Source organism: Capsella rubella, unplaced genomic scaffold (assembly GCF_000375325.1).
Source record: "Capsella rubella cultivar Monte Gargano unplaced genomic scaffold, Caprub1_0 scaffold_7, whole genome shotgun sequence".
NCBI classification, from domain to species: Eukaryota; Viridiplantae; Streptophyta; class Magnoliopsida; order Brassicales; family Brassicaceae; genus Capsella; species Capsella rubella.
In genome coordinates this window covers 16,818,676-16,836,006 of record NW_006238917.1, presented here as the reverse complement: position 1 = coordinate 16,836,006, position 17,331 = coordinate 16,818,676, and the positions used below count along the sequence as shown (strand labels likewise).

The window sequence follows — 17,331 nt, the reverse complement described above, 5'->3', positions numbered from 1 at the left end:
CTTTCATCAAACCATCCCAATGAAAAGACTGTTGTAATCTCTTAACAGTTTTTAACACACCTCAATGGCCTCCTAACAACCCGGTATGATATTCCTCCAATATCATTGGAATGAACTTTGAAGTTTTTGGTAAGACTAATCTGTTCTTGAACCATAATCTTCCATTTCTCACTTCATACCCATTGTCCTTGTTTTGATTTGCTATACAAGACTGAATATTATTCTGGATACCTTCATCCTTCTCAATCTCTTCATAAATGTCATGAAGCTGCAACACAGTTGGTACTGTCAATGCCATCAAAACAGAGGCTTGTATTACTCCCAGGGGTTGTATCTTCCGAGATAGACCATCAGCTGCAGTATTTTCCACTCCAGGCTTATATATGATTTCAAAATCATAATTCAACAGCTTGATTAACCACTTTTGATAGTCCATTGTCACCTCTCGCTGATCTAAAAGGAATTTTAAACTTTTTTGATCTGTATGAACCACAAAATGCCTTCCAAACAAATAATGTTTCCACTTTTGTATAGAAAGCACTATAGCCATCAATTCCCTTTCATATACTGGTTTTAGCTGCTCCTTAGCAGTCAAACCATGGCTAAAAAATGCAATAGGTCTTCTATTCTGCATTAAAACTGCGCCTAACCCATATCCTGAGGCGTCTGCTTCCACTGTAAAAACTTCAGCAAAATCTGGTAAAGACAAAACCGGGGCAGTAGACATTGCCTTCTTCAAGTTATCGAATGCTACTTGTGCTGTATTATTCCATTCAAAGCTGTCCTTTCTCAGTAGCTCTGTTAATGGTCTTGCTAAAACTCCATATCCTTTAATGAACCTTCTATAGTACCCAGTCAGACCCAAGAATCCTCTCAATTCCTTCACTGACTTAGGGGTCAACCATTCAGTCATTGCCTTTGTTTTTGCTGGATCAGTAGATACCCCATCACTAGAAATGATATGTCCCAGATAATCCACTTGTTTTTGACCAAACATGCATTTCTTTTTGTTGGCAAATAGCTGATTCTCTTCCAATATTTTCATCACTATTTCCAAATGTTCAATATGTTGTTCCATAGACGAGCTATAGATCAAAATATCGTCAAAAAATACCAAGATGAATCTCCTTAAAAATGGCCTAAACAACTCATTCATGAGTGCTTGAAACGTCGCTGGAGCGTTTGTTAACCCAAACGGCATGACGAGAAACTCGTAGTGTCCATCATGAGTCCTAAAGGCTGTTTTGGCCACATCTTCTTCTCGCATCCTTATCTGATGATAACCTGCTCTAAGGTCCAATTTTGAAAACCAAACTGAGCCATTCAACTCATCCAAGAGTTGGTCAATCATTGGTATCGAAAACTTATCTGGTACTGTCACTCTATTCAATGCTCTGTAGTCAACACAAAAACGCCAACTATTGTCTTTCTTTTTAACTAAAAGCACTGGACTTGAGAATGGACTGTGACTTGGTCTTATAATTCCGGAATCCAACATCTCCTTGACCATCTTCTCCATGATCTCTTTCTGGGCGTGAGGGTATCTATACGGCCTAACACTGATAGAATTATTCCCAGGTAAGAGGTGAATCGAGTGCTCTCTTCCTCTAATAGGAGGTAATTCTGTAGGTATTGAAAATACCTTATCAAACTTGGCCAATACTGTTTGAATATCCGCCTCTAATGGTTGAATCATTGATGTTGTTATCTGTTGACTGCACAAAGCCACTTCCACACCTTTCTTTTGGAAAGTAAATCCACTGGAGAGTGATTTTAAGGACATTTTTGCAATGTCTAAATCTGATTCACCCTTCAATGATACTATCTTTTTCTTGTATAAAAATGACATCTCATTTTTCTGCCAGTTCACCTTACAGTCTCCCAATGTGCTCAGCCAGTAAACTCCCAAAATAATGTCAATCTGACCTAACTCCAACACCACAAAGTCTGTAGTGAATTCCAAATCTTGAACTGAAAATTTTACTTTCTCACAAACTCCCATTCCTTGGACTGTAATCCCTGTACCCAGCCTCACATTAAGGTTAGGATCGTCTCTACATTTCAATTTCAGTTTTGTAACCGCTGCTGGAGATATAAAATTGTAGGTTGCCCCACTGTCCAACATTATAATCACACTAGCAGTCCCAACCATACCTCTCACTTTAGTGGTTGATGGAGAAGAAATCCCTCTAAATGATGAGAATGATAGTGCCATGCACTCACCAGCAACTTCTTCTACTAACTCCTCGTCACTATTCCCATTCAATACTTCAACCTCATAGCCATTAAAGACAGTCAACACCCTTAATTCTTTGTTTGGACATTTATGATCTTTGTTCCAAGGACCATCACACTTAAAGCATATTCTTCTTCTTCGCTTTTCATCTAATTCAGCATTAGAGTTGTGTCTTCTTGGTCTTTGATCTACTCGCGCCCCTTGTTTGTTAGCCCCTTGTATAGCATCAGTAGCAATTGTTTTCATTTTCCAATTGTTGGTGTTGTAAGTATTATGAACTTTGTAATCAGAACTGTATCCCTCTGCATTCTCTTTATTAGCTAATAACAGCTCTTTCTTAACCACTCTTCTTATAATGCTAGATTCCATTGCTCTAGCCTCTGCTACCATTTCTGGCAAATTCCTTGGTTTCTGCATATGAACTAACTCTTGCATCTCCTGAGTTAACCCATTCAAAAAAATGCCCTCTAATTTCTGATCATCCAACCCAGTTACTTGGGAAGATAAGTCTTCAAACCTCTGCACATAATCAGCTATAGATCCCGTTTGCTTAATGCAAAACAAACTTTGGCTTGGACCTCTAATCTTCAAGTTCCCAAAGCGTAACAGCAAACTTGTCTTAAACTGACTCCAAGTCTCAAAATCTTTTCTGTTTACTTCCCAATTGTACCAGCTCAAAGCTTCTCCTTGTAAACTCACTGATACCAAAGCTAATTTCTCAGCATCATTATAACCTCCATTTCTGAAAAATCTCTCCACTGTTGCAATCCAACCATAGGTTCCCAAACCCTCAAAGACAGCCATATCCACATTCTTTAAAAGGTTTTCTCTAATTCCAGGCCTAATCTCACTAAGGCATGGTTCCTGAGAAGAAATTGGTACCTGATTGCGTTGGTCTTGCGAATCATTCGCGATAGCTTTACTCGAACCGCCAGTCTCGTGCATCGTCGCTTTCCCAGGTAACGCTTGAATCAACAAATCAAGTTTGCGCCCCAGCTCCAAGAATCGTCGATCATGGAGTGCGTTCGTTGCATCCAAATCCACCCTCAAGGACTCAAGCTTTGAATCCGTTCGATTTTCCGATGTGCGTATCTGATTCTTCATCTCCGTTAACTGGCTGTAGAACTCTATCGCTGAAGCTTCGGCTTGCTCCTCCGCCGTCGACTCTCGAATCGGCGACAACTCCTGCGCCGGTGCTCCCCATCGTCGTTTCTATTCTTTCAATTGAGAAAAATTCTCCCAAATCTTGAAACCCAAACTCGTCGGTTGCGTTAGATTCGAGCCGAGATCACAATCGCACCATTTGTTAAGAAAAGAACTCTCCTTCCCTTTATTAACCCAAAACAGAATCGATTACAGCCACAGATATGTGAAGAAGAGTCTCTAGACGCAGCTAGACATTACTCTCTCTCCTCAGAAGACTCATACGTCTCTGTTTACACATACAACAACATAAGAATGATAAAATGTCAAATGCTATAGTTTTATACAAGTATCTTTCTCCCACGTGCCATCTTCTTCTTCTACACGTGTTATGTTTGTTCTATTTCTTCTCCTTGTATACACTTGCATAGGCTTATCATGGTCACGTTTGAGCCAACTTGATTACTTGTGTTCCCGGGGATGTTGAGGCCTGAGAAGAGAAAATCCTCTGCATCGACTTGTTTTGGATCTTTACAGAACCGACCATTCACGAAAACTGCATGCACGTAGAAACATAGTATTCAAACATAATTATTACAACGTCGTTAAAGTTAATCGTAAGAAGAGAAGTATAGAGAAAGAACAATTCTTGGAGGTTTCTTTACGTACGGCTAGTTTCATCATTAATGGCTGTGGCGACACAGAAGTCTTGTAGTGGACTTGGATCATAAGCATTGGCAAAGGAGATGACTAAAACAATTATGGCAATATGGATGACAAATTGAGAAACTTTCATTTTTTTTTTAATGTTAATGCTTCTCTCTAACTTTGTTATGCATGTGTCGATGGTGAATCGTCATTGGTTTAAAATTTATAAGACAAGAGCATAAGTCTTAGTTGACATGGAATGCACTAATTATAATACTAAATGTGTAATGGCATTACACAGAGTTTGGTGGACTTTTAGTTACACAAGAGAGCATGTAACTAAGAAGACTAGTAGTTGGGATTCCATTAGGAAGATTGATGAGTAGATGACAAACAACGTAAAGCCATAACGTTAGGAGAGAGTCACACGATTACTTTGAGTGACATATTAGATGAATTTGGATTTTGTATTATTATGTAACACACGACCAAGGGTTTCATAGGAGAATTTAGGTTGCAGATAGTATTAAATATAGTATTTTTTTGTATTTTGAAAGTCCAATAAAATTCTAAATTATATAGTTGTATAAGTATTAAACATTTGAAATTTAGACCGACTAAAACAAGTGCATGTTATAATATACATCTATAAATTAATATATATTTTTTTTCTAGATTAATATTCGGGTCAATTGGTATATCGATATATTAATAAAAATAATAGTTCAGACAGTTATAATATATACAAGTTTTACATTTTAACTGTATTTGGGTAAAAGGCTAGGGAATTTATAAAGAATCTATATTAACATTTTTGAAGTACCTTTTGTGTTCTACCCTTTTATTTTGTATTATTTGCATAATTAACCCCTTGCCATTTGAATAAATAACAAAACTTTAAGTTAAATTTGGTAATTAAATCATAATAAAATTGCAAAATTGGAAATTAGTATTTATTAAATTTAACAAACTTTCCCAAAATCTCTCCCTAATAAATTAAATAACAATATCTTTATATGATCTTATTTGTTTTCAAAATTATATTATTACATAAAACATATGTATAGGAAAAATATATATATTTTTTACATATTTTGTTATTTTAATTTTTGAAAACGGACGTATATAACTCAATCGATACAAAAATATATGTACTAAAGTATTATTGATAATTGTGTAGCACGGGTCATGTGATGTAACGAGTTATAAATTACATATATGTTTTTACGGGTTGTCTATTATAGACAAGCTCACAAAATATTTTAATTTAAAATTAGACTATTTAAACGATATTTAAACGAAAGATGTTATGCCAACATCATTTTATTATTTTGAATATTATACTTATTTAGTTAAGTTAAACAAATTATCATGCCATATTTCACGGGTTAAATTATAGAGTTAACAATCAAAATACAGTAGTACAATCTTATATACCAGATAAATTTTAAAAATAATTCATTTTAAAATATCGTTCTGCGGTGTACCGCGGGTTAAATTATAGTATTTACATAATACCATCTCTTTATTTTTCCTTGCATCGACACATGAAGATTGTGTAGTATCTGAACTTTTGTTACATAGGATTAGGATACACAATTAGTAATTATATTGTCTAATGTTACACGTCTCTTGTAATTACATAGGATTCGTTCAGTAGAATACAGCCAGTAATTACCTTGGACAGCTTACGACCTAAACAATTTGACTTTACAAATAGGATCATATAATCTCAATTTTTCACAGGGAAACAGAAAAAACAAGAAAGCCAACCACCACCACTAGGTTTCGAATTATCATGCTTCGAGCCCGGTCTTGACGATACTTCTGTTTTACCACTTTCACTCTTCATGTGCAGTGATTTCTTACGGTCTTGTTTGTACTCTGGTAATCTACAGAAACACACAAAGAAAGAAAAAAGTTTAAAACCTAAAACACAAACATAGCTCTTTATAATTAGCACACACTCCATAAAGTTCCCAAAATAGCATCATATTTAATGGTTAAACTTTCAAAATTGAATCTAAAAATTTTAACCATTAAACCATACTCCCTAAAACTATACGCTAAATGTAAAATAGTCGACCCAAACATTGAAATAATAATTCTAAACATTATTTATAATATTGTAATTATGTTAATTAATTAGTGCTATTTTTGGAATTTGATGGAGTATGTGCTATAATCGTCCACGATACTTGGTACCTATTTGAGGGTATTTCTGTTATAACTAAGCAAATACAATATCTTGGTTCTAACTGAGTAAACTGGTTTTGATATATATTGGACAACAATACTTACGTGGGAAATGCGAAAGAAGCTGCACTGTTATTACTAGTGTCGGACCGATAAGATTTGGCTGGAGAAGATGGGATTTGTTGTTGTGGATCAGGTTTAGGTTTGGTCTTTGGTACGGTTTCTGATCTTGATCCAGCATCTGTCGAAGTGATTTTGTTATCGATGTTGTTGTTGTTGTTGTTGGTATAGTTGTTGATATATGAAGCAGTATATTCGAAATTGGTGAGTTCTCCAGATTTATACATTGTGGAGAAACTATGGTCTCCCATGTGAATACTAAACAAAGATTCATTCGACTGGATACTCCAATCTTGTTTAGGAGTTATCGAAGATGCGAAAACCGAAGCCGGAATCCGGTTCGGTTCATATCCTGGTTTTGTTTCCTTGTCCATTTTTGTATCTGTCACCAAAGCAAAACATTAGATATCAATGATGTGTGTGATTAGATTGCTTCAACAAAAGAAAGAACTCTCATCACCTTTGATCAAGTTTTCAAGCTGAGAAGTTCTTCAAGAACCAAAAGGCTGATAATTAGAACAATTTCTTTAATTCTTTGTAGAAAAGTTATGTGTGGAAAAAATAAAATCAAAGCTGTGTCCTCATTAATAGTGTCTACGTTGGACTTGGATGATAACAAATGTAACTAAACTAACTAACTAATCTCCATTACAAAGTTAATTATAAATTAAGAAAAACAATTTGGACTTCAGTTATAAGTTACAACCAATAACAAATTTGTTAAGAGATTTTGGACCAACTAAAAACAATTTCAAAGGCTGAGAGCCTAACTCGGAGAAATTTGTTTTTCTTTTTATTTATTACAGGGTTATTTTTTTTTTCTTCTTTTATAATTAGGTACTCTTTCAAACATTTTTATAATGTATGTATATGCATTATTTTATATGAAATTAATTATTTATAGTTTTATAATATATTATATACAGACGAATAAAGATGATAGAGCAAGATTTTTAATTGAGAAGACACCAAAATTTTTATCTTTTAAAAGTTATGAATTAATTTAAACCTAATTAATATCTTGTGATAATTATTCAACCTACAATATAAATCTGGTATATAATACGTAGGGATAAGTTGGAAATGATACTAATCATGTCTACAAAATAATACAACTTTGTCTTTGTGTCTTAAGTGTTTAGTCCACACATATCAAACTAATAACAACAAAACTGAGTAGTAAAGGTCTAAAGGACTTTGTAAGAGTTTTCATGTCGGTATTGAGGAAAATAATAGAGACACAGAAGAAAAAAACAAGTGTGATACTGATGAAACAATCAGATCAGTCTCGTGGAACACTGAAAATAAAATATTTGTAATTAATTTGTGGTACCACAAAATGTGTGGTACAATTATTGGGCTCACGAACAGCAGATTCAAAGTTTGTACAAGCCCGTGTTAGACTTGCAGGCCAATTCGCAAAATTTAAATATATTATAACAAAATAAAATAAAAATTTAAGGCTGCCAAATAACTTATATTTCTTTTTATTATATAATTATTGCAACTATACAAACTTATAACTGTATTTTTCTATTTAAAAATTGTAGTACAAGACCAATCAATCAATTCGTAAATTTACAACAAGATATTTGTACTTCAGTTAATAATTAAGGGATAAAATGTTACATTTCAGCTTTAAGAATTGTTTTATTGATGTAATTGGAGTCAAAACAATGTTCATTTCTTTATGCTTAAACCCGATTCTGCCATATTCAAAATCAATATGAAAAATATAACAAAAATACACGTTTAGTTATAAATATGATGGACTAACATTTTTCTTTTAAATTTAAAATATTGCAAACCAACACTAAATCAACAACTGAAAATAAAATTATTTTCCGAATTATTAATTAAATTTTTCGAATCAAGAATATAAATTGATAAAAGCTGAATTTACTTTAAACATATACACTGTACAAAGCTTATTAGAATTAGTAATCATACTTTTTTAACTTAAAGCTAAATGGACTACATTATCCGGGCCAACTACATTCTTAGTTTGTCAATGGCCCATTAAAGTAAATTCAGAGAGAAAAAAATAGTTGGTGTGTGCTCCTCGTGATATCATCTTATCTCAAACTAGAAGAAGCTTAATATTGTTTGTTCCTACTAAATTACAAAAGAAGATTGAAGTAGTTTTTTCAAGATATCAAAAATGGAGTGTTCGCTGCAGAAGCAGCTTCTCAACAACGGAGATATGCTCTTTACATGTAAGCTCTAAACCTCTATTTGTGCAAATCAAGAATTGCTTAACCTGTCTTAATTCCTCAAAATTTTATTTGCTTTCAGCTCGAAAAAACAGACGAGTTTGGATTGAACAGTATCAAGTAATAGATTCTCTTCTCGCAAACTCAATAAACATGTTTCATAATCCTATAAGTTGTCCAATATTGTCTACAAGAAAGAGCAAAAACCATTCGAGGGTAAGTGTTAATTAATGATTACCGTCATCTTAAATACATTAAAATAAAACGAGTGTGTTGTGTTGATATCATTTAGGTTTTTGCAACAAGGAGAAGAAGGGTGCATTCGAACTCGGACACGTACGTACTATTAGAGGCAGGACAAGATGAGCAGTTTGTGTCGGAAGACGAACTCAAGGCTAAGCTCAGAGGGTGGCTAGAGAACTGGCCGGTGGAGCATTTGCCACCTGACCTGGCTAGGTTCGATGACCTTGATGAAGCCGTCGATTTCTTGGTTAAAGCTGTATGTGAACTTGAAATTCATGGAGAAGTAGGTTCTGTTCAATGGTACCAAGTTCGTCTTGAGTAAATACATAAACGTATAATGTCTTTTAATTTTTATTTTAATGTAATAAGAACATTTTTCTTGAACTAGTAGATTGTTTTGATCTTTAATACATTTCCTTGAACATGCTAAATAATACTAAAGTTGTCTTTCTGATGTTGTAACTACCTTCCCCTTTTATAGTCTTCACCCTTCATAGTGGTTCGAATCAAAATATAGATAGTTAGTTTCACCAGTGATTTTATATATTTTGTTGTGAATTAAAAATTTTCAACATGAATGGTTACATATTTACTAAAACTCCTCAACTCTTTGGACGAGTTTGTCGTTTCAAACAACCAATCATTACTTGGCACAATTACATTGTGTCAAAGATTTGATATCAACAATCCTAATGTGTACGCAATAAACCATTTAAATTTAAATCAAAAATTGAAAAAAACGAAGAAACGTTCCTACAATTACGACGACCCCTGTTCTCTTTTTTTCACTATTCGCGGGTTCCACTGACACGTGCCGGTCCGCGATTGGTTACTTTTTTTTTTGAAAAAACTAAAAATAAGAAAATATAAATAAAAAATTCATGGGACAAAAAAGAAGTCCCACCGAAAAATGGTCTTATACGAAACTGTTGGAATTTCTTAGAGCAAACGCAGCCGTTGGACGTCCTACCAACATTTTTTTCTTTTTTTTTTCTTTTTTTCAGATTTTTTTTTTTTTTTTAAAAGATAACCATTCGCGGGCCGCCACGTGTCAGTGGGGCCCGCGAATAGTAATATACGATGGCAAGGGACGTCCAAAATGGACGTACGTCCCGTTAATGTTTTATGTTTCTTTTTTTTTTTCTTCTCGTTTAACGTGAGGGACAGGGGGATAACCCATTGATGCTCATGCCCTTAGAGAATTTCAAGAACTCTATTCGTCGTTCTCACATTCACTAAGATAATAAATAAGCTGTTCTTTTTATCGGTATGGTAGTTAAGCCGTTAAGGTAAATGGAATAAGGTTGAATTTTTTGTTATTTGTTGTGTTGGTATATGTTTTATGTAAAAGAAACATCTTAAGAAGATTAGTTGGCTAAATTATAAGTTCTTTTTAAAAAATTTTGTTGGCTTTTCAAAAAACTTACTTTATACTAGCTAATGATTAAATATATTTAAACTTCAAATCTCATTCATATAATCACCTATATTACATTATGACTTTTATAACAATTGAAAAAGTAAATAATTTTATGACTTCCAAATTATTTTAAACCAGCATATTTTTAATTTTATATAATTACATATTCATAAATATTTAAAGTCACTGATTGGTATAAAATTAAAATTGGTTGGGTTTAACTAAAATTAATTCTTTTTTTGTTAGTAATTTATTAGTTTTAAAATATATATATATATATATATATATTAGAGAGATTAATGTCGGCTAATTCTATATTTAAAATTGAATTTTCAGTGTCAAATTTTAAGTACTATTGATAAAGTAACATTGAAATTAAAATAAAAAGAAAAATCAGTCTCCACCAATAGGGTGAGAACAAAACTCATGATATACTAAGATTTGATCAATGAATTTTAAAACTTATAAAATATGCAACTTAAATTATTATGTAAGGAATCATATAAAGAATTAAATTAAATGATTTGAATACATTTGTATCTAAATATTAACTGTAATATATAAAACTATTTTTCAATGTGTAAACAAGTGGCAAAAGTACACTTTGGCAAATGGGGAAATATATCCTAGCTCATTTAGAATAAAATTATATAGGATTATCTACCAATGATGTGCCATTTATGTCTTAATATTATAAATTGTTATAGACTATAGCTTATAGTGATTTAGATTTAATTTCCACTACTTTCCATTACACAAGCTGAGGTAATGTTGATAGGTTTGTTTGTGATTTACTTTAAACTACTTTTGTTGAAAGTTAAGCCATTCTTACATATTTGTGGAAGTTGACTAGAGAATATTTTTGTTGAAGGTCAACGTCTAAAGCTTCTTTTTACATAAAATAAAAAATAAATCTCAATTAATAGTTTAACAAACATTAATTACCAATTGGTAGATATTTATGTTGTGGTTCTACTTTTTTTTGTCTTTAAGCCATCAAAACTAGAAAGCGTGTAAATTGTCAGAGAAACTTGTGTGGTCATTTCAAAGGAAAACAACAAAAGAAAAATAAATTTCAACAATAACCAAGGTTGTACTTAAATGTATAAACATGGAAAAAGATGTAACGAAGTTTGGGTAGTTGCATTACATTTTGGTTATAGTCACAAACATAACACTCTTTTCTATATATAGCTAGAGCCTAGAGGTACTCTCGTCTCTCCTTCAATGCCACAAATCGAATAAGTACACAACTTTCTTGGAGAAAGAAAAGATCCACACTAAAGCAAGCTCTCAAGAATGATGAGTTTCTTGAAGATGGTATCTCCACCACCTCCGGCGACAAGATTCCGGCAACGTGTAACGGCGAACGGAGATGGGTTTCCGGCGTTTCTTCCCAAGGAGGTACAAAACATAAGAGACCCGTTTGCTAGAGCTTTAGCTCAAAGGATTGTTCGAGTTCCTGTTCCTCTTCAGGTTCTTCTTCTTCTCTTTTATCTTTAAAGCCTTCAAGATTTGCTCTTAATTTCTCGAAATTTTGAAGTTTTTTTTCTTGTGTGAATGTTACAGATGGGGAACTTTAGAGGCAATGTAATGAGTAGTTGCATCAAACCACTTGTTCAATTACATGACCAGAGTCCTGTTGTTCTTCTCCATTGTTTCGACAGGTTTTGTACTTTTTTACCGACAATGTAAGTTTTCATGAGCTCACTGTGTCTGAATTTTACTGAGATTTTAATCTTTCTTTGGGGTGGTACTTAGTTCGTGTTTAGAATGGAGAAGGACTTATCCTCTGCTTGAACAAGCTTGTCTTGAGACTTGGGCTGTTGATGTTCTTGGTTGGGGCTTCTCAGATCTTGGTAAGATTTACAATTTTACACTAATTACTTGAGATTGTGTGATTGATTCTTTTTAGAATTCAAGAACTTACTAGTTCAATGAAATTGTAGAGAACCTTCCACCATGTGATGCAGCAAGTAAGCGACATCATTTATTTGAGGTCAGTACTACTTACTGATTACTACAAGAAAACAAATATATACTCTGTTACTAAATGAATGAGGTCAATAGCTAAATCATTGAATCTTTGGGACAACTAAACTATTCACTATATTGACTTCTATGGACGAATACAAATTTGTGTCGTCACTAAGTGACAACAGATATAAAGTTGTGGCTGGGATTTTGAGATTGTCTAGTCTTTCTTGAAATTTCTAGATGATTTTGGTAACTGATCTAATGATAAATTAGCCACTATACACTTGTTGTTGTATTGTAATGTGGTATGGATTTTTCTAGTGCTTGACTCTGTTCTTTGGTTTGGATTTTCAGCTTTGGAAAACATATATCAAACGACCAATGATTTTAGTTGGACCAAGCTTAGGAGCAACAGTAGCTGTTGATTTCACTCTTACTTACCCTGAAGCTGTGAGTTTCGAGTTTATCACAATCAAAACTCTTTTGTGGATTAAACTTATCTCAAAAGCTCACTCACTAGATCTGGTTATTTTTCGCGCTTTTCAGGTTGATAAGTTGGTCCTCATTAACGCCAATGCGTATTCAGAAGGAACCGGTCGGCTTAAAGAGTTACCAATAGCCGTTGCTTATGCCGGGGTATGTCCAAGAACTCTCATTATACTAAGTAGTTATTGTGTGTATTAATATGGTTGTTGTTCATTCAGGTTAAGTTGTTGAAGTCATTCCCTCTTCGCCTTTTGGCCAACGTGTTAGCCTTTGTTTCCTCACCCTTATCCGAGAACATAGATTGGACTAATGTAAGTTCAAATCTCCCTTAATTTTCTTTAATGTTAGTTGTTCAAATGATAAATTGTTTTAGAAAATGAATCTGCTTTTGTGTAGATTGGCCGGTTACATTGTCAAATGCCATGGTGGGAAGATGCTATGGTCGATTTTATGATTAGCGGAGGCTATAACGTTGCGTCACACATCAAACTCGTAATAAACAACACTTCATGTCATTATTCAATTTAACAAAAAGCCTAATCAGCTTATATATGTACTGACTTTTATCTACGTTTTGGATGTACCACGAGCACAGATCGACCATAAGACGCTCGTTGTATGCAGCGAGAACGATCAGATTGTCAGCAACCAGCTCTCAGTTGTAAGTTTCCCTTTAGCTGAAACATCTAAAAATCAGTTAAACGTTTCTTAAATGTTATCAACAAATATGCAGAAACTGTTGTGTGAGCTGGCTAACGCGGTTTTCCGGGAAGTACCAGATTCCGGCCATCTTCCACATGTTGAGAATCCTAAACACATTGTGAAGCTGATATCAGATTTCGCCAGTGGAAAGCTCTATTGATTTCATATATACAGTAACTATGGACCATTGGAGTTTTTAACTAGATTATGAATAATATATAAATAGATTAGTTTAGCCTTATGGCCCTGGGATGGCCAAAAAGGGAAGCTATAGAAAACATATAATGTCATCATTTTCGTAAGCTAAGTTATAAGAGTATTGGTTTAATGAAAAAAAATTGGGGTAGGAATCTTTGTATCAAACCAAACTCAAAGAAAGAGATGATTTTAAATATTGTATCTAAATTGTAATGAACTTAAAGACAATTGTTTGATTGATCTCTCGACTTTTTAATGTTATTTTTAGACCGTTTAAAATCTTTAGAGAAATATTTAATTATCGATGATGATTGGTCGTGAATAGTTTCGATATGTTCTCTCTTGTCGGAAGTGCGAAGTTTTATAATACCGGTAAGAGAGAACTCTCAATTTCAGTTGAACGTAATTGAGAATTATTTGGTAAAGGATCTTCAAATAGTAGTGAACTAAAGTATTGGACCGTGATTGAGGTTAAGATTGCCTTGGTGTGTGTCCTTTTTTTCTTTCTTGTTTAAGTTGTGGTTGCGAGTTCAAGAGTAACGTTAGAATTAAACTGCTTCATATTTATTGAAACCTTTTGGGTGGGTAGATATTACAAAAGTACAATGTACTTATGTTGATGTTAATACCAGTTCGTGGATCTTATTAAAGACAAAGTATTGTCCTTATCCCACTTGATTTTGGAGATACAATACTATAACTGGAAACTTTTAGGCTCATTAATCGTCAAATCTTTAAAAATTGAAAGATTTTTAATCATTAAAACTAAGTAAATAGAGAAACCAAAGCAAACCAATTCCTATCCCAACACATAATTTGCAAAATTAGACTTAAAACAGAACTTAGCTTTAGTATTTATCAAACTAAAACCATTAAAAAGAAAAAAGAGAAGATAAAACCAAATCCTATTAATTAGGAATAGAAAAAAAAATTAATTTCGGTGTAAATATATATAATAAACCCCTAAAACCCCATCATATCTCACCACCATAGGGTAATTTGTAAGAAGTCACAATGGAGGTAATCACTTGCTTGGACTGCAAGAAACGAACCGATACGGTGATCGACTATCAATCTGGGGATACAATCTGCACAGAATGTGGTCTCATCCTCGACTCGCACTACATCGTCGACTCTTTTGACCGAGGTATCTCTCACATGAACCCTCCCATTAGGACCAAACTCAAGATCGAGACAAACGTTCTCAAGAACCCTAACCCTAATAATCCACTTATTGACAAAACGTCCTCCACAAGCTACAGGCTCTCATCATCGTCTTGCTCCAGTCAGAAAGCTCTGCTAGAAGTCCATCAAACCAGGTTGATCGAAGAGATAAGTTTCAAAAGAAGAAGGCTAAATTGATATATATACATACTCGTTTCTTAATTATTGTTTGTATATATATTTACTTTAGATATTGTTTAGTCAAGTGCTCGTGAGATTTGATTGCCTTGCAGTTTACTTGAGGATGATGTCTGATTAAAAGAGAAGCATCTCCCAAAGAAACTAATTGGGGTTTCCAATGATTTACTCTGTCTTTGAAGGTGGGTGACTCAGAAATTTCAATCATCTTATAATTAAATGGTTTGTGAGATGTGTTTGATTATTTTCTTAAACTGCAAAATATTGGGTCTTATAAATCGTAAACTTCAATATATTGTGCTGCAGACATCTCAGTGGCATGAGGATCAGCAAAACCGGGTAAGTAAAAACTTACCTTGCATCTTCAAGTTTAGAACCAATTTCCTAATTTCATGTAGTTAGTGATTTCTTTTCTTACCTCATATATAGTAATTTTGGAAAAATACTTTGTTTATATTTACAATATTGAAAAATACTCTCTTATTTTTCTTCTTTAAAACTATTTTGAATAATCAAAATGATTAAAATAGACTCTCAGAAATAATAATTAATAAGATTTTTTTTTTTGTTAACTATAGTTTTTAAGAGTTATAATTTGAAAATACACCTTTCATGTTAAAACTACACTGGTTGAAAAGAAAGAAGAATGTAAACTATGTGATATGACATCTGTTCTAGATTATTAAAAGTTATTTTTTTATAAAAGTCACATAAACTGGAAATAATAATAATAATTATTGTTAATTTTTTTTTGTAAGATAAGGATAGTTTACTGATTTTTTTAAGATAAAGATTAATTATTATTGTTAATCACATAACTAGTTTTCTGACAACATAATGGGGAAGTTCATAAAAGCTTATTTTCAATAAAAGAAATCTCTTCGTGTGAATATGAAAGGGTTTTAATAAAAAAGTGGAGGCGCATTCTGCTTTAGCAAACGGCGACGATGGTGAACTATCCAGTTGACATTAGCTGGTTTAACAAATTTGTAATTAATTATTTGCATTGTATAATGCATAGCTCGATATTATGCAATATCAGTTGAGTTTTCTCTTCAATAAATTAGTATAGGAAATTATAATCGAAAACATAATAAATGTTGACCTTACAACTATTTTCTAAGAAATCAATGAATGAAATCTGATTCTAATGATATGTAATTGTGCTTGGCGCGTACATGAATTTATTTTTATATAACAAATATTTTTATTATTTTGTAAAATAAATGTAGCATCTTTATCTTAAGAAAAATTATACTGATAACTAATATTATTTCGAATTTAATTTTAGTTATTAAAGTATACTTTTAATTCAAATCGGAAAAATGCCACATAACATATGAAAAATGTAGTTTCATTAAATTTTTAAAAAGCTGTATTTTTTCAAACTATTACTCATAGATACGATAGTTGTTAAAAAGACCTTAAAATGGAAAACAAACTAAATGATGTTTTTTATCGTCTTATGATTTCAAAAACAACAGAGTTAAAGAGAATTAAAGAACAAGAACAACACGAAATCCATTAAAAACAATATTATGAAGCCAAACCGGTCCACTAAACGCTAAGTAAGTGTTGAACTGACCATCACGAGTCACACTGTCGGCGATTTCTCGAGGTATCTCTTTGGCTTCCTAAAGAATACTATCTAGGAGGAAATGGTACTTTGGCCATGTATAAGAGGTCTGGACAGCTGAAAAGACCGCATTAGGATCTAAATGATGTTTAAGAAATCATTTTACTATATAAATTAATAAAAATATCTAGCAGTAAATAAAATTACGACATGTATCGATTTATTTATATAAGTAGTTTAAGAAACCTTTTAACGAGAGAAAAAGTCAAAATAAGAATTAAACCTTAAAAATACTTTTTCTTTGCAAAATCTATGAACAAAATTTGTAGTGACTAGAAGATAATCAGTGACAAGTTCAAGTGACCCAAGTGAACCATAATCCCAAGTGATCCAAACTTGGGATGGTAAATTTGCAACTAATTTACATGTTCCACCATATATAAACTCGTCATGCATGCTTTAATTTCATTGTGTTGTTTCTTACTTTCATTTCTTTCTAAGAAAATAAAAATAAAGACAAGACACATAAAAGAGGAAAAAGAACCATGCGCATTCTAGTATAATATAATGTGGGAATGACCTATGGATTTCAAAATCAAAATTAAATTTTCAAAAAATAATTCAAATTAAAATAAAAAGTTTTTTAAAAAGAGATCACATGGTAGAGTTAAGCAAAGGCACTAACAAGTCACAATCATTGTGACCATGTAATACATACATTGATATACCTATATATGTTTATATGCATATATGTTATCTATATTCGTATGTATGTGTGAGTCTGTGACATGGTAAAGTTACACATGACACA

General features: G+C 32.8%; 4 protein-coding genes and 1 long non-coding RNA gene across 5 annotated transcripts; 3 read left to right on the top strand and 2 right to left on the bottom strand.

Moving 5' to 3' along the window:
• Positions 1–3,542: 3,542 nt before the first annotated feature.
• LOC111829595 lies at positions 3,543–4,235 on the bottom strand. Its single transcript, XR_002832965.1, has 2 exons — positions 4,049–4,235; positions 3,543–3,935 (listed from the first exon to the last, which is right to left on the bottom strand). It is a non-coding gene; the product is annotated as an uncharacterized LOC111829595 (long non-coding RNA).
• A 1,524-nt stretch (positions 4,236–5,759) lies between these two features.
• On the bottom strand, positions 5,760–6,717 carry LOC17879619 (myb-like protein Q). Its single transcript, XM_006285358.1, has 2 exons — positions 6,329–6,717; positions 5,760–5,919 (listed from the first exon to the last, which is right to left on the bottom strand). Exons 1-2 carry the CDS (start codon positions 6,715–6,717, stop codon positions 5,760–5,762), a joined length of 549 nt encoding a protein of 182 aa, XP_006285420.1.
• Positions 6,718–8,443: 1,726 nt separating this feature from the next.
• Positions 8,444–9,248, top strand: LOC17879564 (protein CHLORORESPIRATORY REDUCTION 7, chloroplastic). The gene is made up of 3 exons (XM_006282688.2): positions 8,444–8,559; positions 8,639–8,772; positions 8,849–9,248. The coding sequence occupies exons 1-3, from the start codon at positions 8,505–8,507 to the stop codon at positions 9,119–9,121; spliced, it is 462 nt and encodes a 153-aa protein (XP_006282750.1). The 5' UTR covers positions 8,444–8,504; the 3' UTR covers positions 9,122–9,248.
• A 2,165-nt stretch (positions 9,249–11,413) lies between these two features.
• LOC17878516 (putative 2-succinyl-6-hydroxy-2,4-cyclohexadiene-1-carboxylate synthase) lies at positions 11,414–13,848 on the top strand. Its single transcript, XM_006285613.2, has 10 exons — positions 11,414–11,695; positions 11,789–11,886; positions 11,981–12,078; positions 12,169–12,218; positions 12,551–12,646; positions 12,743–12,832; positions 12,901–12,993; positions 13,079–13,174; positions 13,278–13,343; positions 13,416–13,848. The coding sequence occupies exons 1-10, from the start codon at positions 11,519–11,521 to the stop codon at positions 13,542–13,544; spliced, it is 993 nt and encodes a 330-aa protein (XP_006285675.1). The 5' UTR covers positions 11,414–11,518; the 3' UTR covers positions 13,545–13,848.
• Positions 13,849–14,596: 748 nt separating this feature from the next.
• Positions 14,597–15,065, top strand: LOC17877667 (transcription initiation factor IIB-1). Its single transcript, XM_006286129.1, has 2 exons — positions 14,597–14,918; positions 15,013–15,065. Exons 1-2 carry the CDS (start codon positions 14,597–14,599, stop codon positions 15,063–15,065), a joined length of 375 nt encoding a protein of 124 aa, XP_006286191.1.
• The last annotated feature ends 2,266 nt before the right edge of the window (positions 15,066–17,331 follow it).